Consider the following 25,168-nt stretch of genomic DNA (forward strand, 5'->3'; position numbering starts at 1 on the left):
AAGTTTCACTGGCATCATGGGATAGTGTGTACAAAAAAACTGATGCTAGCGCAGCTTACGAAGAACTGCTTAATATTCTTAAACCTATATACGCAGATTGTTTCCCTTTTGTGCGATTGAAAGTAAACACAAAAATCCGCAAACCGTGGATAACACCCGACCTGGCAGCGAAAATACGTGAGAAAAATAAAATGTTCAGCAGGTTTATCAAGAGCAAGGATCCAGACGCGTTGAAGCAGTTTAGAACTTGCCGTAATCGTTTAGATAAAGAGCTGAAAAGGGCACGAAAACAGCATTTTAACAACTTATTCACCTCTCTTTCTGGACGCACACATGCTCTGTGGAAAAACCTGCGCTCAGTATTAAACTATAATGTTAAGAATGACTCAGTTCGTGAAATAAAATACAATGGTACCGTGCTGTCAGGCAAAGCCTTAGCCAATGCCTTCAATAGCCACATTGTAAATACTGCCGCTCAAATAACAGTGAATATTAATCTAGACAATGTTCACTACAATAATGGCTCAGTTTTTCTTGATCCTGTCAGCGAAGCCGAAGTGACGGAAGTAATAAAAAGTCTTAATAACAGCAGCGCTATTGATGTTGATGGCATGCAAGTGAAACCTTTGAAACACGTCATCTGTGTCCTTGCTCCCTGCATAAATTACGTTTTCAATTTATGCCTTGAACAAGCGGTATTTCCACACCAAATGCAAGTTGCACGTGTGAAGGTATTGTACAAGAAAGGTGATAAGAATGATATGGGGAATTACAGGCCTGTTTCCATACTACCTGTCCTATCAAAGGCATTCGAAAAAATCATTCTCAAGCGATTTTCGAAATTTGAAGAGAAACATAACCTCATAGTTGATTGCCAGTATGGATTCCGAAAGGGAGTTAGCACCGAGTCGGCACTTCTTGCCCAAAAAGAGTATATTTTAGACCACATTGAACAAGAAAACGTAATATTAGGCATATTTATAGATTTTTCAAGAGCCTTTGACCTCATAAATCATCAGATACTGATCACGAAGCTAGAAAGATATGGCTTTCGGGGTGTGGCTGCGGCGTTAATCCGATCATATTTAACCAATAGGAAGCAAATTGTAGATATAGAGGGATTTTGTTCGGATTCACTAGCAGTTAACTGTGGCGTGCCGCAAGGCAGTATTTTGGGGCCATTCCTTTTTAATCTCTACGTGAATGACATAGTAAGCGTAACCCCATCCACAAAATTTGTCATTTACGCAGATGATACGAGTCTATTCTTTTCAGCAAATGATCCTGATCAATTAATTCGCCATGCGAATGAAAGCCTAGCCAAGCTAGAGAAATGGACTGAAGAAAACCTTTTAAAAATAAACATACAAAAAACAAAGGCAGTTCTATTTCACGCCAGAAATAAAACTATAACAACTAGCCACAGTGTTTTGCTCAAATCAACCCCAGTTGAAATAGTGCCTTGGATTAAAACATTAGGTGTTACGTTTCATGAGAACTTATCTTGGGATGCACATATTAACTGCTTAACCAAAAAACTTTCTCAAGTAGTCGGCCTCATATATTATCGAAATGCAAGTGTACTACCGCGTAATGTAATGATAATGCTGTATAATACCTTGTTTTGTTCAAGACTTAATTATTGCCATTTAGTTTGGGCCTCTACGACGCAAAACAATATACACAAAATTCATATTCTGCAAAAAAAGTTTCTACGTGCCGTTGCAAGTGTCCCCATGTGCTATCCCTCGGAACCATTATTTCACATGTATAACGTGATGCCTGTTACGAAGATTTATGGTTATCGTCTGTGCAAACAATACAAACAAGAGATAAAAAATGGTACTTGTTTCTTGCGTCAGATAGCCAACATAAGTAGTCATCCTAAAGCATACAACACGCGAAATTTTGAGAGGTGGAAAGTTGAAACATGTAGGACAACATATGGATTACAAATGTTAAAAAACCGGTTACCAAGGCTTTTAAATACGTTGCATAAGAAAAACATACAACCCGAAAATATTACTTTCAAGAAACTTCGCCACTACTTTACGAACTAAAAATAAGAACAACAAAATAGTCTCACAATATTCTATCTCAAAGCGTCACTTTCATTTTGCTATGCTGTCTATATATCTCCGGCGATGAGATTTGTTGAAAGTGTGTGCCCTCTTGTTGCAGTCAGGTTTTCGTGGAAACTTCCTTTTTTTCAATGTACAGCTTTTGTTTGCGGTTTCACACTTTCATGCATTTGTTTTGTGGTTGCTGACCGCTACCTGTAGTTGCCAATGTGGGGGCCTGCGGCCTTGTCAAGCTGCCTTAATGACAGCTTTTTCTGCTGGCCTCCGGCATCATGTACGTGTGATGCAAATAAAGTTATTATTATTATTATTATTTGAAAGTCGTCGAACTGCAGCCGAAACACTCGGCCACTGTGCGCCTGAGAGGCAGACATGGAGGCAATTAGAAACAGGCAGGGCTGAGAGCACCAACAAAATGCCCTTACCACAAGAGTGCGTAGGCAGAGAGTTCCTGCTGGTGCCCGAGGGTCCAGGGCTGCAGCTAGGTCCCAAACTTTGATCTCGCCGTCATAGGCACCCGACACTATGGGCTTAGTGTCAAAGCGGATGCAGCGCACTAGTTCTTCGTGGCCTTCAAGCACTCGCAGGCAGGCGCCACATTGAATGTCCCAGAGCCTGAAAAGTAGACAGTACAAATAGTTCTTTACCGAGACACAAGACAGAATAAACTATTACCGAGCTCCTCACCTAATTGTATTGTCTGAGCTGCCAGATACCACCAGCCTGTCTCGATACTGCAGGCAGGCAATTCCACGCTTGTGCCCATTGAGGGTCCGTACAAACTCACAGTTTGGTGTCCCCCAAACTTTGATGGTACGATCTCCCGAGGCAGACACCACATAACGTTCATCGAAGTCCACCACATTCACTGCAGCCCGATGGCCAACAAGCACTCGCCGCAAGTTGATCTCACGAGGGGTCACCATGTCCCAGACAGCAATAGAGTGGTCCTGTAAAAAGCAATTCCCATTGAAGGCTTCATAAAACATGCATTGGTGCAAAGCATCCGAAAACAAGGGAGTGATCCCGGCAACTTTCGCCACTGTCGTTGACAAACCGGGCATGTTATAGTTTTTCCCATGCTAAAGCCAGCACAAATTATTCTGAATTCTGCGAGCACTAGAAAAGGGGCTGTTCATACATTGTAACAAGAAATGATAAGCTACATTTTCGTGAAGTTAAATTGTCAACAAATGTCTGTACCTCATTCAGACTCACATTTCTTTTTAGATTAGGCAGTTTAAAACTGTAAGAACGAGATTCTGTGACAATGCTCGAAGGAGGGAAAAATTATCCCTGCTAATTTTTTTGGACTCCGCTCGCCATAAACAGGAAGATTCGAGATTTTGCCCGACTTTCCTTTGATGTTCGTGATGTTATGGGGATCCAAAAGCGACTCAGGCTATTGGGATGACGCAGTTAAGGGCTCCAGATTATTTCGGTCACTTGAGGTTCTTTGACGTGCACTAACATCGCACAGGACATGGGCATCTAGAATTTCGCATCCACTGAGTGGCAACTGCTATGGCCGGGTTCAAACCCGCATCTTTCAGGCCAGCATCTCAGTGCCATAACCACTACACTACCAAGGAGGCTTTTCCCAAGAATACCCCTTTTTTTCTTATTCATCTCTAAGAACTGGCCCTTTAATGTCGCCCAAAATGTGCTAGTTAATGCCTAATAACGTGTGATCTTCTCACATCCCACTGCGTACTAAGAGGCAATGGTAGATTTGCTGGCTCTCCCAGGCCATAAACCAACCTGCAGTGAATACAACAATGAAACAAGTACAAATATGCACACAAATGTTCCAGTGTGCCAATTACAGTATACAGGCCACACAGCAGCTACCACATTTACTAGGAGTGTATGAATGTTCGAAATTTTCTAATAGCAAATCAAATATTCTCCCGTTACCTTCTCAAACCGAATCACATAGTGTACATTAAACACTATTAGAAATGAAGCGAATATGAACTGAAGTTTTTAATAGTTTTTGAATAAAATGCACGAAGTTAGAATCGGGCACGCAGCAGCTTTCTTTGACGGCCGTTTCAAAAGCAGCACTCATTCCTATGCCGCACAGCACGCTGACACAATTGATCCGTGCAATCAGAGCTGTCATGCGGTCCATTGGCGTGGTGGTGTTCATGTTTATGCATATGGCCTCCAGGACTTGGCAACACTGTAGGGCAGAGCCATGTTCAGCAGAGTCTGCCTTCACGTCCGATAGTGGAGACCATGGCTCATAACTCACATCTCTCTCATCAACTAAGATATGGCGCTACTTTGGTAAATGGCAATTTTTAAGGCGTAAGCCTTATTCGCCCTACTGAGCGAAAACCCGCCTGTTTCTGTGTATATGAGTTAACACTCAATGGAATCCTTAAAATATGGCATCCTCATACGACCTGGCAAGTGGTAGTTAAATTAATGATTGTTCAAGCCAAGTTGCTCATGAAGAGTAATCTGGATCACACAAACCCCACCAGTGGGAGCACCTGCCATCGAAGGGCTGTGGCGCACCGCTTAACCGCTGCACCACTCTGGCAGGAGTGGTATCAGGACTCACAGCGATCTATAAATGTCAAGTCGACAATAACCTCATGCAGACGGTCGGCACATCCGAATGCAACCAGATGCAGCAGAAAGTGAGGGAGGGGGGCGCAGAACGTGGCAACATCCATCACAAAGTTAGTGCACGGATCAGAACCGGTGCGACGGCGTGACAGCAGCGGCTTTGAGGAGTCATGCAGAGGTAGAATTGCCAGCTGCGTGGCATCAGGTTACATCTCGCCACAGCACGCTGCAATTGCGTGCACGAAATGAGCAAACAGGTTTGCGCCTTCTCACACGTAAGTAGTCTTAAGCGTCTCTGCCGACTTTTTGATGCACATGACATGACATACACAGAGGTAATTACTGACTTCGTGTTTAGTGCCCGATAGTGGAGATCCTGTTGAGACTTTCAACAGCTACAGTTTTAATTCCATCAATTATAGCGTTGCTTCTAGTACTGCGCAATTTCAAATGAACTTTTTTGTACGTATATTCGCATAAGTAGCGAATAATCATACAAATACCTGATTCATATTCAAGTTGAATACGATTCGGAGTTAACTACATTATTCGTATTCGATTTCGCTTCGGAAAAGTACTATCCCCACACCCCTAGTATTTACTCAATTCTAACACTTTAGACTTAACACACATCAGTTTTTCTCTGCTTCGATAAAAGAAAGGATCTTGTTCTCACTTTGGAACAACCAACCTTTAATGCAACCACTGTGATGTCACGATGAAATAAATGGTGCCACCACCTAACCGCCTTTCTGGCAGGTGCCTGCTCAACTGCGAAACAAAAGTGCACGCCTTTTCATCAAATTCGTAATCCAGTACCTGCGGGCTTTAAACTCTGTCCGTGTTGGGTCTTTCTACCTCACCAGCTACATCGCCCTAACTTTCAAGACTACCGTAGCTACAGGCTTGTGGTCCGCTCAACGTCATGTGGTTCGTCACGCGGTTGGTCACGTGACCAGTTATGTGGTTGGTCGCGTGGTGCGGTGCGACCACGATTGGAATGCGAGCACGGTGAAACTGCAAGTTCATGGCCAATGTAGCTTTCGCTACAAAACATTGGCCGCTAAAATATACTTCTATCATGTGTCACATTTTTATAGCTTTCAGTTTAATAAACAATGAAACATTGCAGCTAATGGTGTGATGAAGCAGCTGCAGCCTTATCACTGGACAACTAATGCATTGATTGGTTTGGTTTACGGGGTGTTACGTCCCAAAGCGACTCAGGCTATGAGGGACGCCGTAGTGAACGGCTCCGGAAATTTCGACCACTTAGGGTTCTTTAACGTGCTCTGACATCGCACAGTACACAGGCCTCTAGAATTTCTCCTCCATCGAAATTCGATCACTGCGGCCGGGGTCGAACCCGCGTCTCTCGGGTCAGCAGCCGAGCGCCATAACCACCGAGCCACCGCGGCGGCAACTAGTGCATTGAGAATAGCTACTAGGCTTTGAAGGCTGATATAAGGCTTATCACAAAGATGTGTTCCTTACTTTAGAGCAGGTGACCATCATGTCATTGTTGAAGCGCAAATGCAGCACAGCCTCACGTTGGTGGATCAGGGTGTTCACCATCTCGCCTGTCTTCACATCCCAGACACTGAAACACGGCAGAGATTTTAAGACAGACTGCACAAAAGCTGAAGCTCTTCAGTTACACAATCTTCATGCGTGGGCACCAAATGCGGAGCAGCAGCAAATAAACAAGGCAAAGAGAAGCAACAAGCGCCGGGTAAAAGAACAGTACAAAGCCTTAGTCATGACAAGGGTGAATGGAGGCTTGAGCATATCAGAGTAGTGCAAGAAGCCAGAAAAATCACATATACAAGGCAGCTCTGGAACTGGAAGTGTCGCACTCTGCAGCACAAGAACCCAATTTCGGGGAGGTCGTAAATAGCACAGGAGAGTCTAAAAATACATTTTCTTTGTCTTTAGTAGTACATGCCAAAATGATAAAATGCTTTTATCCAGAACCTCAGAGCTGTATAGGCCCCTTTGCTTTTAATTAGCCTTAAAGGGGGCTCTGAAACACCTGAGGAGAATGCGTAAACTCGCTCAATCACTGCACTGTGTTGTCATGAACACCTGAGCCAAATAATATTTCTACACTCAGCACAGGACCCACAATTCGCATCAAAGTTGGCAAGCCCTTGAATTTTTCATGCTTGTTCCCTTCTCCATTTCGCACAGTTCCGTACGCAGGTTATGGGATGAATATCAGTTAATTCTTCCAAATGTCACACAGCTACCATGGCAGTGACCAGTAAGCTGCTTGCGCCGCCAGCATTCTAGCATGCAAAGAGTGACAAGAGAATAAATAGGGATAGACGCTACAATGCGCATTGCTAAAATTTTTTGCTGTAGGATATTCGTACAGTGGCGAGCTTTAACATCACAGGAAGATGGTTAGGAAGCTGCTGTATCTACAGTGGCTTACAATGAACATCATCAAGAAAAACCACTCAGTAAGCTTAGTAACACCATCAAAGGACAACATCAGCCCCTTCAGAGCCCCTTAAGCACTCAAAAAATAGGAAGCTTGAGGATAACAGTGTGTCATAAGGCCAAGTGGCAGTTTGCATTATGCCAGACTCATGTAGGTGTCATTAACAAGATAATCACGCCCAAAAACTCAAAACATTACACATAAACTAAATCAAATTATAAACCACAAGGCAGAAACGCTTTGAAACTCAGCCAGATGGAAATTCCAGCTGAAGTAGGCATGTTTTTCATCAAGTAGCTTTCCATCCTGTTAGCCAGCAAGTTTTACAGAACTACATGTGCAAGAAACCAGCACAATCTGGTCTAGTGGTAAGAATTACCAATGTGTACCTATCCGGTTAATGTTTCCTAAAATTTTCGAAACATTGGAGTCAGACATGCAATTAGAATAAGATACTAGAATAAAAAAAAGTCACTTCACTCAAATTTACACAGCAAATGATGGCAAAACATTTCTTAATTTCAGTGTAGTTCCCTATTCTACTGCAGCATAAAGTAAACTAAAGTGTTTTTAGGACAGTTTTCTAACTTATAAGCTGAATGCAAACAATATTTCATTCTGTTACCATTACTTGATATTGTGTGAAAAAAGTAATGGCCACTACTTCGGCTTCGAACTGAGTGCATCTGGTTGCATTTAAGTTAATATATTGGCATGATTTCAGAAAATACCTTGTAAGCGTTTAGCCCAGTTTCATTTACAATCAATGGTAACATAAGTCCTTTATTTTGTGTAATCTTTCCAGGTCTCGTGGTCTCTCTAATGCCAGAAAAACTTATGTTCTGTCCTTGCAGACGAATGTTCTAATGTTATTTTGTTTATTATTCATTATGAGCATTGTTCAGTTTTTATATTTCATATTCAATGCCCTTTTATAAAGTTTATATCTCCGCTGGCTCCAAAGAAATTATTACATATTTATGCATCTTAAGATGGGTGACTAACAGAAAATACAGGAGTTATGGTATATACAAATTTTTTTCTATTTTTCCAACCCTAATACACATCACTGGAGACTTATTTTCAGTAACAGTGTTAACAAAGAATGCAAATGTCTTACCGGACAGTAGAATGATATGACCCAGAGATGATGACCTTGTCATCATACTGCAGACACAGCACAGCGCCTGTGTGACCTGTCAGCACCTGCAAACACACAGACATAAAAAAGCTCAAACCACCTGCAATACAAGATACCCAAATAGACGCTTGCTCACCTTGACACACTGCAAGGACGCCCTGTCCCATATCTTAATTGTGTTATCTCGCAGGCCAGACACAATCTTAGTGTCATCATACTGCAGGCAGTAGACACCCTTGAATTCTCAGAGCGGCAGTTGATGCGTTGGAGGTTGTGCCTTCCACACCTCCAGTTGTTCTCGATGCTCTCAATGTCTTGGATAATGCGTGGGTATAGACGCCTAAGAATCATGAAAAAAGACAGCAGGTTACGAATGTGCGTCACTTTTCACAAACAGGAACACATAAGATCCATCTGCTGCTCCCACCTGTAGAACATGTGGTCAGGATGGGGCTCGCCTGGTGGTGGCTTGAAGAGGTACTGCACCAAGCCCCTCCTCTCCGCTAGGCCACGCCAAAGAGGGTCCGTCGAGACTCGTCGTTCGATCAGCTTGCGCCAGAGACCTCCCTCGGCTACCACGCGGCGCCATTCCCTGAGAAGACATGCCAGCCCTCATCAGATACTAAGCAGCTCAATCACGAACATTTTGTGGCAATACATTGTAGAACACAATAATTGGTGCTACTGGATGCGCTGATCACTCCTTTAATCTAAAAACCACACACTCAAATTCAACCATGGCCACTAAAAGCAGCGTCAAGAATATTAAGCGTAACATTTAACCTTGTGTTTTTTTCCAATAAATTTCAGTTGATAGTAGCGCTTGCCCTTCGTGTCTTTCTCTTTGTGTCCCCTTTTTCAGCGCTTCGAAAGTTTTCAAATATTAAGCGCACTGCAAAGAGCTGATACAGTAGCTGACTGATTTTTCGAACTTGCAGAGTATTTCGGACTACTGAAGAACCGCCAGGCACCTCATCGAAATGTTCACATATTCAGAACCAACATTTTGGACGCTGTGGAGTCGAAAAATTCTATTTTTCAGACTAAAGTAAACACAAGCATTGCTGAGAAGATCATATTTTCGACAGAAAATTCATTTTCGACCAGCGTAGACGTGACCAGCGTAGGCGTAGACGTGGTGATGTTGCCACCACAAACAATTGCCCCTTCGCTATATGAGAGCAAGTTTCTGAATTTTATTTTAATAGCGCAAAAAAAAAATAATATGTCGGTGTTAAAGGGAAGCTGAAGCACTTTTCGAAAAAAATGAGTTCTCTACGTCATTTTATAGCTTTTTGTCCGCTGAAAAAGAATATCTCATTCAAAAAGAGCGGAAATACACACAAAAAGTTGTTTTTTAGAAGAAAACGCGCCCCATCGCCTCAGGGCGCCGAGCGAACGAGGCTCTTGCCCGCGATTGGCCGGGACCGTCATGACGTCATCCACGGGGATCTCCGGCCGGCACCGACGGCGTTGTTGCGTAGCGCGTTGCTTCAGCTGGCTTTTAAGGACTACGTTTTGGAAATTATGGATAAATCAAGCAGTGTTGAACAGTTTGGACTTTCGCCATACATGTTCGAGCCATTAGCAGCTTCAGAACACGGCGGAACCAACGACGCCGCGGAGTGCGCCAGCAGCGAAAGTCAAGTCGCGACATTTTCACGTGTTGGAAATCTCGACTGGATGGATGGGGGGATGACAGCTCTTATTTCCGCCGGAAATGAAGGAGCCTTACTACTCACCGCCCCCGGCACACAGGCCTGGAGGGAGGGAGCCCGAGCCTTCGTGACTAAAGGTTAACAAAGAGATTTTATCCCTTCGCGGCATCAGCCGCCAGGCGGATTGGCTGGTTTCTGCCGAGCGGGTTCTTCGCTGCGCAGCAGGGCTTGCCAGCTTTCTCTGCTGTCAATATCTTCGTCGACTCCGGGGTCGACGCATTCCCATATTCTCTGCTTCCGGGTAACTGTGGAACCGCCGGACTGTCGGAACCTGAACGAGCGCGCGCAAACCTATTCCGAAATCGTTGAGAACTATACAGACTAAACAGAAAACTGGTGCCACCGCTTGATAAGAAGCTAAGTAATAGAGAAGCTACCGCATGGCGGCGCCTGCAAGTCGGAAATTTCGTTAACCCAGTATGGGCCTTTCACGTCCTACCATGGTATATCACGAAAACCAAATCTCGACTGATACGTATGTTTTGCGTAGTTGCATGCGCGTGCATATTTTTTGTGTAGGTTCAAATGGCATTAAAAAAAGTAAATTGCGTCGAAACGTTTTTTTGTACCGCTGCTGCATAAAACCTGGCCACCAACTTCTTGTAACGCCTCTAAACATGATCTAATTCAGATCACCGGCAAGCTTACACGAGTCACGCGAGGTAAAGCATTTGTTTGTTCATTTATTTATAGTTACTTGCCTAATTACTCCCGAAGGCCTTTTAGAACAACAAAAGAATGCCAACTGGATGAGTTGTAGTGGGTTCACTGCTGTACTGCAGCGCGATGAGACGAGGCTCCGGGGGGAAGCTCCCGTGTGCGCTTTCCTTCTGTCGCATGTTCGGGCTACTGTTCAACCATGACTCTTCTGCACTTACCCCCGTACGCTGTTTTTTTTTTTGCATGCTGAACACGCTTTTGAACAATAATTATGGCTGCGCGGTTCGGAGCCCGCAGTGGTGCTCATCAAAACTAGAGTGTTGCGAGACATAGTTGCTGCTGTTGCGTGTCGAGATAACCGGCCGAATTGCTTGTGGCAGATATATGCGCACCGCGGCTCGACAACTTTGCCGTTCTGACTCAAGGACAAATTTGCATGAATTCTGGCGCCATTGTTGATCGTCAGCCATGACCAAGCGCTCATTAATGCAAATGTTTGCTTTCCTCAAGTATACTAGGCTTATATAATCGGTGTTTTGTTCAGTTAGGTGCAGCTGCATGTGCTGAAAGATGAAGAGAATTGCTTGTGCTGCCACGTGGTGCAAGCAATAAGGAAAAAGCCAAAAGGCACACAGTGCGTAACGAGCTCAAAAGAGTTTAAGACTGTGTGCCTCAAAGACAGTGCTGGAAGTGGCCTTAGCTCAGCATGGATGTCAACCAGCTGGAAAAGGCAAAGAGTTCACAAACAGGTAAGAAAGTAATATAGCGAAAAGAGAAATATTGATGCACATATTTTGTGCAGGCATTTCCGGTATGCTGCGTACCTCCAGATTGTCTGGTTAACGTGGGAGAGGCTTGGGGAGAACAACCGATGGATTCTACCACGCTGTGTGCTGAGCGCTGTTCGAAAGAAGTACCATGCCAAAACTGGTTAATATACAGGCTTGAAGCATTACACGGAACGCCCGAACGAGAGAAAGTAAACGCCACTGGCAGAAGATTACGTTGATCTGTGGTTCGCCAAAACGCGGGCCCCAGCGAAGCAAGCGCAGCCGGACGGCCGGCCGACTCTCCGTGAATGGCGTCACTTCCGCCAGTTCTCCGTCTCTGCCGTCCCCCCCCCCCCCCCCCCCCGGCGCTTCCGGAAGCGACAAGGGCCTGCCGGCGGCGGGTTTTTAAGAAGCGATTGCAGCTCTGTTCGCGGATGGAATCGGGAAACATTTTACACACATGATTTTCAAGGTCCTTTCTTCCCAACCACAGGGTTTCATGCGATTTGAAAACCGCTTCAGCTTCCCTTTAAGAAAGACGGTATTATCCTAATCAAAATGTCAAAACAGGTAAAACAGTATTTATTTTATTGTTATTCTAAAAAATGTACGAAATATACATCTGATACCAGCAGTCACAATTAAATTTGGTTCACCACAAGTCAAATTGTTGTTGCTGTTATACACTTAAAGACAGTAGCTGTGCAATAATCCAAAATAATTATGATGCCATCAATTGCAACTGCGTATTAGAGAAATGACCAATAACAATGATTCTTGTATAGGCATCTTTTAAAGAAAAATGCAGCAGCAAAAAATTTGCACGATTTCATTTGTTGTGGTTCATCGCACAACTATATATATATATATATATATATATATATATGTGTGTGTGTGTGTGTAGCAGACAAGGTAAATGAAATGAGGGGCCCGTTTGAAAAACTTAAGGAAGCCAACAGTCACCGAAACCAAGGTGCATAGGGGAATGTTAATTTTTTTTATTAATGTGTCGTGCTTATCAGTGTGATAATAATACTTAGATTATTCTATCGCTTAAAAAAATTACTTATAAAGCAGCAGAAAAAGCAACCGTGCCTCCGGTGGGATCCGAACCCATGATCTCCGAATATCGCGTCCAATGCTGTACCAACTGAGCTACGGCGACGGCTGCCCAATCTGCTGCTCTCGTGGGTATTTATGTTTACTGGGTAGAAGCTCAGTGTACACAAAAGGACACAAGTGTACACAAGGCACACAAAAGGACAGACCTTTTCTGTCCTCTTGTGTGCCTTACGTCTCGTCTTGTTCGCACAGTGTGTACTCAAATGCCACACACCGAAGTGCAAGTCGTTTAAACTCCACTATATTTGTAGCTCAGCTCCTGCTCGCCTTAAGTTTTCATGATTTTGCTCGAGTGGCCGCTCACTTTTTTCTTCTGTTTTTGCGGCACCAGTAGACCAGAAGGCAGATTTCAGACACAAACCAAATTTCAAGGGTTGGTAACCTGACATTACTATCCAACGTGTTCCAAATATCTTGCATTGCTTCATTGAGCGTTTTATTTATTAAATACAAACAGAAATAGACATATATGCTAATAAACAATCACAAGTCTAAACTTGAAAATTAAGATGAAAAATAACTACTAATAATGAAAAAGTTAGGTTTTTATTTAGCTTGAAAACTTTAGTTTCAGTTTCGCGAGATAAACAGGGGGTTACAACTTTGGCTGCATCTCTGTAACATTCAATGAGGAATTAATCTTAATTATAATAGAAAATTTAAAAAATTGAATTTTATCAAAAATATGGCTTTTTAAAAGTGTCTTCACATTTTAAACAAGAACACGCACACATGCGCGCACACACACACAAACCGCCATCAAACGATCCATCAGCGCCTGCAGTACGGCTGCCGCAGCTCGGCGATTTGACAAGCCTACATCGCATGGTGCCATCTATCCGCATTCAAAGGAAGCACGAGCAGCGGCGAACAAAATCTGGTCACGCTGCTGGGCGGAGTATCAACAAACATCTAAATATATGCTTACACCATGCTCTATTACTAAACTGTCAAATTATTGCCTAACAGGTGAGATTTATGTTAGTTTTCGGTGCAGCGCTTTTGCCAGCGTGCTGTCGCCATCGCCTTCCTTGATCATGGTTTCCAGCATTGGAATACCAGAAAACAGGCATATCGACTGACCGAAAAATTTTGGCAATAATCTACAGCGTTTCTAACAAATCAGTTGTGGAATCGAGTACCATAGACAACGTCTTCCATTGCGTCAAAAAGAACTGGATGCTTAAAATTCAGTTGCCAGTCCCTTTAACCGACTTAACAGACAGAACCCTTTGAAACACCCATGTGAAACAGGTGCAGCCCAAAATCTGTTATCATGGCACCTTTAAAGGGGCTCTGAAACACCTTCCGGAGAGGTACATAAAGTAGCTCAATCACTACATTCTCTCGTCATGAACACCTGAGCCAAATAATACACTTCTACGTGAAGGAGAGCCCACAGTTGAGCGCGAAAGTTGGAGTCCTTTCTGACAACCTTATCATGGTCGCACCCTCCTGCGTCACACACTCCTGCGTAATTCTGTTCAGAGATGGCTTTTGGTTTAGTCCTTTCAAGCGTCATGCAGCTACCATGACCGCTGCTAGTCAGCAGCGTGCTCCGACTGGTCAGAAAGCTCCCTCCCACCCCCCACCCTCTACTGGGGAATTCCCACATGCATCGACGATGGGGCCGGCGGTGCCGCCTTTGAGCTTGCAAAAAGTGACAATGAGAGAGGTAAAGGCACGCATACGCCGGAATTCAAATGTCAGGAATACCGCACATTCGTTCCGGGCCCCTTTAATGTGCTAATGAACTGTACCTTACATGAAAAACAGTATGACACATCTTGTAAACTTGAGCAAGAGCAAGAATGGAAAGTTTGTGTCACTAATAGCTGGCTGACGTGTGCACAGAGCATGCCATTCCTGCCCGAGTTTAGCAAAAAGGGTCCATACCTGCATACTGCCTCAGCAGCACACAAGCTGCGTGCATCCAAGTAAGACAGAATTGCTTCAGCAACGTGGTCCAGCCTGGACAAGAAACGAGATAAATCACATTAGAAGTGAAAAGTTAAAAAACGTTTATTTTCAACCACATGGCATCAACAACAATTCACTTATTGTCGCCTAACTTCAATCCCAGAGCCAAGCCAATGCGCTAACAAATTGAAGTAGATCCCTCTTCGCTACAGATTGCAACAAACCGCTCCGGTGACTTTGTGTTCTGTTTTCAGTTTCTCCCAAATAGGTACTCTGAAGATGCACTTTAAGTGTAAGTGGCCTTATGATTAATTGACAAACGTGCATCCTCACAAAACTTTTTATAAGCAACACTTCTGTGTCAAAAAGGGGCTTGTACTATGAGCTGTTGCTAGATGATGAACTTATATTCAGGCCAGTGACTATCTGTATAAAGTCAAAAAGATGCAGGCACTTCATGAACACCACTTCAATGCTGAACATTTCCATAGCGATCCTAGCTGTGGCTAGCGGCTTGTTTGCTACACACAAATGCGATAAGCGGCTGCAAAAAGTGTGATGAAGTGAACACACCCGCAATCACTGGCACACGTGCTGGTCACTACCAGCAGGAAAAATTATAATGTTCAGAAAGCCAAAATTACCACAAACAGACAAAAAACCTTCTTCACACAGTGAGGGACACCTTACAAAAGCAGTAAACAGCAACGATAAAAGGCACTCTGAACGAATATGCAGCGATAAAATATGCACAAAGTTGAATACACTGAACACTGACATTACCAAATGTTGTGCAACACAAAAAATGTTCTATTTCTGGCACTGCCCATTCTCTTCCACTCCATATCTCATTACAGTAGTAAGAGCTAGCAGGAACAAAAGAGTGAAATCTCTCTTGCCCTAAGCACCATACATTTTTCCCACCAAAAAATCTTATTGCTACAATGCAAAGGCAATGCTATAACCTGTTCAAGTCAGCCTTCAAGACACGTGACATGGTAAAGCTGCATTCTGCTTGCTAACAATGTTCAACAATTCAGAAGCTGCCCTTCTGCGCAAAGCCCAGTATTGCAGAGCAGAGAAGCACATACCCCTTCTTTGGCAGTAGGGAGATGAAGTCTCGCTGCAGCATCAGCATCAGGAAAGTGCTGATGCGTGAATGTTGGCAGTGAGACATGCGTGCAAGCAGCGCCTCAACAAACTGAGTCTGCACTTCTTCTGGCCAGGTATCAAAAGAGACGAGGCAGCGCTCACGGTCAGCCTGCGATGCTGCATGCCGGGAACCGTCCCACTGCATTGTTTTGTGGACTCGCAAAGCTGAGTGGCCTGCATCCGTGAGAATGAAGAGTCAGTAACGCTCCCATTGACAACAAGTGTGCAAGCTTACTCCCTGCACGAAGTTGAGCAATGCAAGCTTGTGTACACTGATGTGGTAACACAAGGAATTGTAAGCTTAAAACCCCTCTATCCTTTCAAAGTAACGACATTATTAGATGTTGCCGCTGACCCCGCAGACTCTAGTGCTTCCTCCTTGCCCCCTCCTGTCATTCCAGCCCCCTCAGTTCCCCCATTTGCAAAACTCCTGTCATGTGGAAGTGCGTGTTTTTGTTTTCTGCAGGTGATGAGAGCATTGCCCATGCTTTTTTTATTTTTTTTCTCTCCGGCACGTGCCAATCGCCATTCCCGTGCCAGTGCGACTTGAATGCTCCAAGTGCAAGCGGACTGCAGCAGACGCTGAGTGTTTAGCGAAAAAACTACTAGAACTTGGTTGGGATGCTGTGCTACCGTGCCTTCGGTTGTCATAACTGGGAAAGTGAAGACAGTGTGCTTTTTGTACAATATCGGCAAGTGCAACGCCGCAAGGAGAAATGTTTACCTTCATTAGACCGAGCAAGCTGACTCAATGCGGCAGGAACGGCACGGCTTAGTGAAGTGTTACTGCTTTCCATTCCCTCTTTGTTTAATCTGGCATCCGCATGCCAGTGGCTCTTTCAAACTTGTGTGTTTGCGTATGGAAACACATTATACGGGCTTTTTTGGGTGTTTGTTTAATAAATAAGTTTTCAATGAGCGCTCACCCTGCTTCATCAAAGCCATCTAGCTGTCAAAATGCTCATACCAGAGACTGGCTTTAGTCGTTAAAGAGCCTTTACGTGGACCGTCTTTCCAGCTCCACCATAATTTACCGCATCATATTTTCAGTTATAGAAGTCCCACAATTCTCCTCCTTCCAACGTTGGCACAGCGTTGCTGCACAGTCGCGCATATGTGCGAGGCATTACTCGTAAAAGGCTACAAAGGACAACTGGCCCCCCTCCAGGCTCAGGTTTCTTTCTACTACTTATTTTTACTGTATGCCGAGTCACTGCCACTACTATTGTTTGACATCAGCAACCATCCTCATTCAGTTGCGAAACATTCCGGGTCATCCTACGAATCCTGGATGGCTTATCTGCAGTTCAAATCTGCAATCATAGGAGCAGCAACTCTGCATTTCTTGTCTGTGAAAACGCATTATCACACCATTACAATCAGCTAAGCATCCTGATTTGCCTTACTACAAAATTCAACAAAACGCACAACCAGATACCTCGCATCATGGCGGTTAACACGAATAAAGATTCAAGAATCTTCAACACCTGATGCGTTTTAGTTAAAGGGGAGCTACTCCACCGTGAAACTTTCTTTCAATGCGAATCATTTTACACACACACAAGCTACGGAAACAGACATAGCGCCTACTAGCATTAGTGGTGAATTTTTTTCTTTTCTCGGAAGCCCTCTCCGGTTGTGTCAGCCAGCTCTTGCTTCCCGATATATTGCTGTCTCTCTCACACTATTCCAAAAAGGTAGTGTTACAAAACTACTGGTGAGTTGTTAAACAGCTTCTTCCAAATACTATCCACGCTTGCAAAAAACACCTGTCACTCAGGATATTGAAATCACTGCACATCAGCTTCACACACCTGCAACATTGACCCAAAGCAGATCGAGCCCGGTTACTGAGCATTGCGACATAAGACCGTCAGAACCTTTTACACGCACAACAAAATAACTTCTGGCTCTATTGCTGACACGTAAAGGTGCCAACTATACGCAATTCACGCAGTGACGGCTTCAAGCTAAGCTCACTTCATCACATTCCCCGTGCGCATCAAGACACTGCTTGCATGCCACACGAGTTCTGAATATACAGATTCTCCGCCTCTTTAAAGAACGACTCTTTTATCAATTTTTCCACTCATTTAGGACTAGTTACTAAATGAAGAAAAGAAAATCACACCTGAAAAACAGCTCCACAAGGATCGAGCAAAGTTTCCCACGCATTTCCTCCCATAACGTGCCAACGGTCGTCTGCTCCTTCATGCATGCCACAATCGAGGCGTGCCGAAAGCGAAGAAGGAGGAGAGTAGTTGGAGCTAATTTCCTTAAAGGGGTTTTAGTAAACTCAGTGGTTTACTTGTCTCAATCAAGCAAATTTCAATCTACATGATCGAACCTCCGTTACCAAAACTGTTGGTTTTAACGCCCTCAAGTAACGCACAGGCTATAAGGGACGCTGCAGGGGAAGGCTCCAGATATATTTAGACGGCCTGGAGTTCCTCATGCGCTCTAATGTCCCACAGCACACAGACAGCTTTGCGTTTTGCCTCCATCAAAATGCGGCCACTGAGGCTGGGATTGAACTCGGGTCCTCCAGCCCAGTAAGGAACTTTAAGCCTTGTTTCAACCAAGACAAAAAAATAAAATTTGTTTTAAATACAAAAACTCAAAGATTCAACAAATACAACAAAAGTAAAACAGACACTGCTATTTAAAGCAGCTACCCCAGTCACTAACTCAGCAATTCAAGCATTTTCATATCAAAGAGTACCAAAAACTCCACAACATAAAAGTTCTTGCAAAAAGTGTTAGGCAGCTTCAAAAACCTTGTGTAAGGACTGCATAATAAGAACCATTTTGTAATATACTGCTCATGCCAATAAAGCCTATCACTTTTCACATAATGGATAAAATTATATCTTGTGTAGTGCTAAAATGGCCCACTGAAAATTAGCAAGTAAGCATACAAAGCTGTTAACAGTGGGTCTCAATATCAGACCAGGCACCAATATAGCATTTACTCCCTGCAGACTACACTACCCAGGTAGCGCATGTTATAGTTCTATCCTTGTTCCTGGTGACAGCCACCATGGTGACAGCCACCACCAGCCAAGGCAATCATCTTAATGACAGCAAATGCTGGTCTCTCATTCTACATAAGAGTTGCTAATATACAGCCACGAAAGTAAGTGTTCCCAAACATGGCAGGAATTCCGTTATCACAAAGCTCGCTCTCTCAAAAAAAAATTAAGATATGTACATGAATATCTTAAAATCTCCGCCTTAACATCTGCACCTTAATCATGCTGGCCCAGAGTTACATTTAAGGGCTATTCATCCTCAAGGTGAAAAGGATTAGCACCAGTGACATCATCACAGCAGCAAAATCACGCTGCGCAGATGCCGTAGCGTTGTGGATTGCGAACACACACTGAAGGAGGGGAGGGGAGAAGCAACTTCTCAAACTCTAGCCGCTTTCCCAGCATTCCCAGTGTCTTACCAGTACGTTTTACCAGTGACATTACAGCAGGACAAAAATCTTTGCATGATGATAACTGTCTGCTGAACCGCCCTAATACTGAAAAGTGGAGGCGACCTGGCCCTAGTAGTAGTAGTAGTAGTAAAGACTTTTATTCGACCATAATTTATAGGCCGAGCATGTCGACCGCCTGGGCGACCAGAAGCCGCTGTTCTTCTTCCCCTTCAGCGCCAAGCCAGTCGAGCCAGGTGGTGATGGATAGAAAGGGTGGGGGGAAGGAACCCGACTGCTGAGCAGCCGGGCAATAGAAGAGGCAATGGGCCAGGTCCGCATAGATGCAGGGGCAGTTGGGACAGGAAGGGTCCGATCGATAGCGATAGTGGAAGAGGCGGGACGGGGTGATAACTGCATTCATCTGAATGTGCCGAAGAAGGCGAGACTCCGGCACCGTGAGTGATGGATGAGGAGGAGGGTAAAGGCGTTTGTCGAGGCGGAGCTCAAGGTAGACCTCTTTTATGGTGCGGCGAAGGGTGAGCCTCCCACCGTCCTCCGAGGGCTTGGGCCATCTGCACCTTAATCATGCTGGCCCAGAGTTACATTTAAGGGCTATTCATCCTCAAGGTGAAAAGGATTAGCACCAGTGACATCATCACAGCAGCAAAATCACGCTGCGCAGATGCCGTAGCGTTGTGGATTGCGAACACACACTGAAGGAGGGGAGGGGGGAAGCAACTTCACAAACTCTAGCCGCTTTCCCAGCATTCCCAGTGTCTTACCAGTACGTTTTACCAGTGACATTAGAGCAGGACAAAAATCTTTGCATGATGATAACTGTCTGCTGAACCGCCCTAATACTGAAAAGTGGAGGCGACCTGGCCCTATTGTTATCAGTGTGTTTGTCAACCGTAGTGCCACGCATTGTCATCTGCCGCTCAGGTGGCCCACCTTTTGTGCCTATCTTTTTGCCAAGGACTACAAGTAAACACCTGGAACTCCTTGTAGAGGATGACAAACGTTCTACTTGTGCTTCCGACATTTCTGTTGAGTGTGATGAGCCATTGAGAAAAACAACAGTGACCTCTGAGCTGCTGCATTGCTGGCACCTTCCCTTCTGCACTATGCTTTTAAATGCCTGCACTATGCTTTTGAAACTGTTTAAAAAGTCAGTTTCACAAACGCACTTCACAAGAGCAACTGCCCACGCGGTGAAGCTCTTTCCACCACCTGCTTCTTGCCAGGCTTCCCCAAAGACAACAATCTGGCAGACGAGGTGCGCTGTTAGCACGGAAATGCCATATGCATGTATTAATTATACCACCAAATAATTTTTGCATCAAATTAAAATGCAACCTTCGATCATTTGACTCGCGGTAAGCCTAATCGGCCGGCCAGTCGGAATCCCGCCAATGAATGAAACTCTAAAGACATGCAAGCCTGCGTTTGTCGATCGGCTTCCATCCCGACCAATGTACTGCTCGTGTTTTGTAAGAAGAGAAACCGGCAGCAGCTCGAAAATGCATGCCAAATCTTCGCCGGACCGAAGGTGGCTCACATAATATTATACGACATAACATGTACAACAAGGAAGACCGCGTTGCAACGTCCATTTACATTAGTACATTTACTGCAAACATCGAGACATAGGAAAGGATTACGCGTGGAAGTACCGGGCTTCAAGAGACCTTAAAATTTTGAAACTGCGGCGAGAACTGTGGTGAAGTCCGCCTTAATAGCCGGTGCAAAGAGCCACCAAATTCGAAAGCAGCGAGTTTGGAGCACTTTGGCGAACTTTTTCCCATCTTTATCAGGATGGAGTAGCTAATCTGGTTTGGCACAAGAGTGGGGTCACTGTAAGATAAGATGCCACGGAGATTCTTGTCACTTTTTAAATCATGCAAATGGAGTAATCCTAGCCAGCATTCCCAGCATCCAGATAGGAAGAAAATGCAAAATAGTTTGTGAATACTACTGCCGCATGAGCATTTTAAATCATCACAAAAGCTGATGACTTAAAAATGTTGAACACCTGGGCTATGAGGGATGCCACAGTTAAGGACACCAGACTGATTCTAATCACTTAGGGTTCTCTGACACACATTGAAATATATCGGTACATAACCATTATTGCATTTCAACTCCGTCAAAATATGGTAGCAACACTATAGAAACACTATAAAAGTGTGTATGGTAGGCGGCAAAAATCAATAATCATCCCTAATTTTGCACGTCGCATACCGTGTGGTGCCAAAGTGGTTCTTAACAGCACTCACCAAAGGTTCCTAGACACCATTTGCATTTCACACACACTTGACAACAGTTACCAAACACTAACTTCTCACAACTATTTCCAGCTTTAGAGCAGCTACACCAAACTGTCATTAGCTCCAAAATTGAAAAGCACCTTGATGCAGTACGCAAGTAAAGTAACCCACTAATAGTGCATTCATGAAAATTTTGAGAGTTTCATTCAATTCAATTCACCTCATAGCATGCAATAAATGTGGCCACTAACGTCACATAATTGGCAACAACGGACACTGAGCTTCTGCAGCCTGCAAACGAGCCAGTGCATCGCCGCCTCAGCTCTCGGTCACCCTACCACCAGAGAAGTGGCACCCGCCTACGCTCACAAATCCAGCCACGCAACCAATCCAGAGTCATCGGTAGCCTGGTTTGCATAAACAGAGGTCCTATTGTGTGTGAACGGTGTTCCTTCTCAGGTTTGATTCTACCTGCTGGTCAAGTGGACGCTGCCCTGTGAGTTGTTTGAACAGCTCCAGCACCCGCCGCCTGATGAGCACCTCTTTGGCACTGAAAGCGGTGTTTTTTAACACTTCGATTTGCCATTGCTTCAGCATAGCACGGCACTATTAGATCCTCCAGTGCCTCCCGATGCCCCCAGAGATGACGCTGCAGCTTGTAACTCTGCCTCGTCACCCAAAAACTCACTGCAGCTTACCACTGACTGCAGACCCATCAACTTCTGCTCTCCGACCCTTCCTGGCCCGTTCATTTCAGCGTCGCCTGCACTCCCCACCCATGCCACTGCTACGGCAAGCTCCACATATGGGCTTTCGCTCTCCATAGCTCCGACGTCGATACCACATTCATCTCTCAGCAATGAACCACACCTTGCAGTGGGACTGATTGTCCTTTCGCTGGTCGCTTTCTTTGATGACCCACGCATCAGAACTGTGTCGCACGGGTCCCACCAGCTTCAGGAACGACACCCTCATACATACTGGCCGCAGCCGAGTTGACACAAATGGCTCTGCTACCCAACATCTCGGCATCTGGGCCATTGCCGGGCAGTGTCTACAAAAGCCGTCTCGGCTGCGGGAGGTGGTTAGTTCGAAACCCACCGCCGGACACCCACCGGTAAAAATGTTTACAAGTGGACCCCGGCCTGGCGCCCGGCTTTCTTAAGGGGTGTTCGCTTGGGAGAAGCTCCGTAAACTCCGCTGCGCCCGTTGCGGGCCAAGCCCCAGTTTCGAACGACCTCGCAGCCTGCTAAAGCTGGCACCCCTTCGGCCAACGTGGTTCGAACGCGGGCATCGCGTCGATGCGCTGTCCCTCGGCGCGCACGCCCTAGCGCAACGGCATCTCCTCCTCCGTAAGGACAAAGCAGACCTTCCTCAGAGAAGGCAACTCCTTCAGCGCCACAGTGTATACGCGACGACGCCTTCCCTCTCGCGAGACGCGCACACCGTCGCCCGCAGTTCTCTCTACAGAACTCTCGCCGAACCTTGATCAGCTGGAACACAGCAGCAGCAGCAGCAGTCATAAACGGCACAGATGCGAGATACAGATAGCGTCCCGCTCCTTTGGCTGCCACCTACGCTTGTCCTCTCCAGAGGTACCACTGCCTTCATTGTCTACTGAGGGTGCCTTTACCATCGCATCTGAAGCAGCCACTCCCTCGGCACCAGGTTTTCACACAAAGGGCACCCCACGCCTCCTTGTACCCTCGGCAGTGGTCGCACCAGCAGCGACTCTACACCCTGCTATTTGCCTTTTTTGTAAACATCAGTGCACAGCACCCTCTCTGCCCACGCTTCGACGCTGATGTCTTTGTCTGGAATTCCACGGGTATCACCATTCGGCTTCACGAAAGCACCGACAACAGCGCTAACACTCCCGCTCCCTCAGGCTGACAAGAATCCTGTATACATCCTGGGTCCAGCGTGAGACCCTATAGTACAACTTCTATGGAAAGCTTTCGCTCCAACAGGCCAGAACTTCACTGGTCGGTTATCTTCTGCAAGCTCCAGCCTGTGCACTTCTCCCAAGCGTAGCCTCCGGAGTCTTCTCTCTCACTCGCTGGTTCTTCCCTGGACCCGACTTAAATGCGGACTTAGCTGAGCAACTGTACAATTTTTTGTACATATGCACAGGTTCTCTGTCGTTCGCGCTCTTTTGTTCTCGACCTGAGGTCTGGTAGGGGGGCCCCTGTAGTGCCACCACCTAAGCACGTGGAAGAAGAAAACGAATGGGACCCCCGCACGGCAGAACAGAACTGGCTACTGGTCTCAGCGCATGCAGCCTATCAGACTCCCGCCTCACATGCGGCATTAATGTGGCCACTGACGCCACATAAAAATGAGAAAACCGGTGGGTAACCGTCATGCAGGGGAAACATTGGAGCACATGCTCCTGAACAAACCCAGCACCTCCCAAAAGCGAGGCAGATTCTCTACTACAAGGCCACCACTTAAGTATTTTTTGCTTTTTTTTTTCAGCGTGCCAAAGTGGTCTCAACATTGACTTCCATTTACTAATTGTGCAGTTTAGTTACTACCAAAACCACAAAAACAAAAATATTAAATCATGTTGCGACCCTCCCCACTGGACTGCCAGAGCACATACATGCAATCCCATATTCTGTTTGCTCCCTCATAGGCTGAAATACGCTAAACGCGGCACTGAAATAAACTTTTATTATGCCTCTATGTTGCTGAATAAGTTACATAAAGTATCATTAAGTGTAGGACTATGGAAAATTTGCAATGTCATCACGGCTTATGCGAACTGCTCACGTCAAAACAGATCACATGCTTTAGTGGACGTTGGCTGACCATTATCCTCCAGAGACCTGGAGTTTAAACTATGCCACCAATTTTGTTCAAGCACTAAGGATATAACATATCTAGGCTCCAGAACATGAAACATCTCTTCTATATTTCGAACTCTTGGCTGTGTGCTCGGAAATGTTCTTTATTAAGAAAGTCAAGATATTTCTGAAACACAGAGGAAAGGTAGAGTCCACTCTTCGCTCCTCTGTGTCCTTATGTGCAGCGGTTGTACTGCTATGAGTGCTATTAATTGCTTATAGGTTCTTTAACACCTGTTGGAAAGCACATGAACTGCTTTCTTTTTACCCCCTGCCACCCTTTTTTATTGAAAATACGCGTTTAAATGCACATAAAACAATAAGAACGCTGACTGAGAACCTGATCTCAATTCTGGCTAGAAATCGTTGTTAGGGTCCCAGCCAAACAAGTTGAAGCACTGCTTACAGGACTACGGACACCGAATTTTTACGTGCGTGTTTTCTTATTCAAAATGATGCATTACACAGTAGTATGCATCAATCCGCGATATTGTTCTATGATCGCTTAATAATTTATTGAATTTATTTTCGACGTAGTTTCGGTTTCATCAACCATATGATGGCTATGATGTGTATTTGACCTTTGGGTCATGCGAAAAATGAAAAAATGGCAATACAATTTGATATGTCTTGAGTTGCCATTCCAGCTCTTGAAGAAGGCTGGTTTAAGTGTTGCAGTGAATTAAAACTATGTATCAGAGTTTATTATATTGCAGCCTTTTTGTTCCTCACGCGACCTAAAAATCACCTACATGTCACAGCCATTGTTCGCTTGATTAAATTAAAACCGAAATAGCATGAGAAAAAATTATAAATTATTCAATTGTTGAAGCTAAATACCACGCAGTGATTCATTTATTCTATTGTCTAATGCATCATTTGAAAGAAGAAAACATGCAACTAAATTTAGGCGTCCATAGTCCTTTACACTTGGTCTCAAATTATGCGTAGTGGTGTGGAAGCGACAAGCACAAGGCAATGCCTGCCAGACCGTTGTGGTTGTTATGCAAGCAGTTGAGTACAGTAAACTTGTGGAAG

The 25,168-nt window shown here is 44.9% G+C and overlaps 1 protein-coding gene across 1 annotated transcript; it reads right to left on the bottom strand.

The window, feature by feature from the left end:
* Positions 1–2,764: 2,764 nt before the first annotated feature.
* On the bottom strand, positions 2,765–22,322 carry LOC144107200 (F-box and WD repeat domain-containing 11-A-like). Its single transcript, XM_077640232.1, is given in 10 exon segments — positions 2,765–3,031; positions 6,156–6,261; positions 8,228–8,313; positions 8,385–8,488; positions 8,491–8,588; positions 8,676–8,840; positions 14,415–14,489; positions 15,530–15,725; positions 15,728–15,764; positions 22,152–22,322. Coding segments are annotated over 10 exon segments (1,305 nt in total).
* Positions 22,323–25,168: the final 2,846 nt, after the last annotated feature.

The sequence above is a fragment of the Amblyomma americanum genome, chromosome 1 (assembly GCF_052857255.1).
Source record: "Amblyomma americanum isolate KBUSLIRL-KWMA chromosome 1, ASM5285725v1, whole genome shotgun sequence".
Lineage (NCBI taxonomy): Eukaryota > Metazoa > Arthropoda > Arachnida > Ixodida > Ixodidae > Amblyomma > Amblyomma americanum.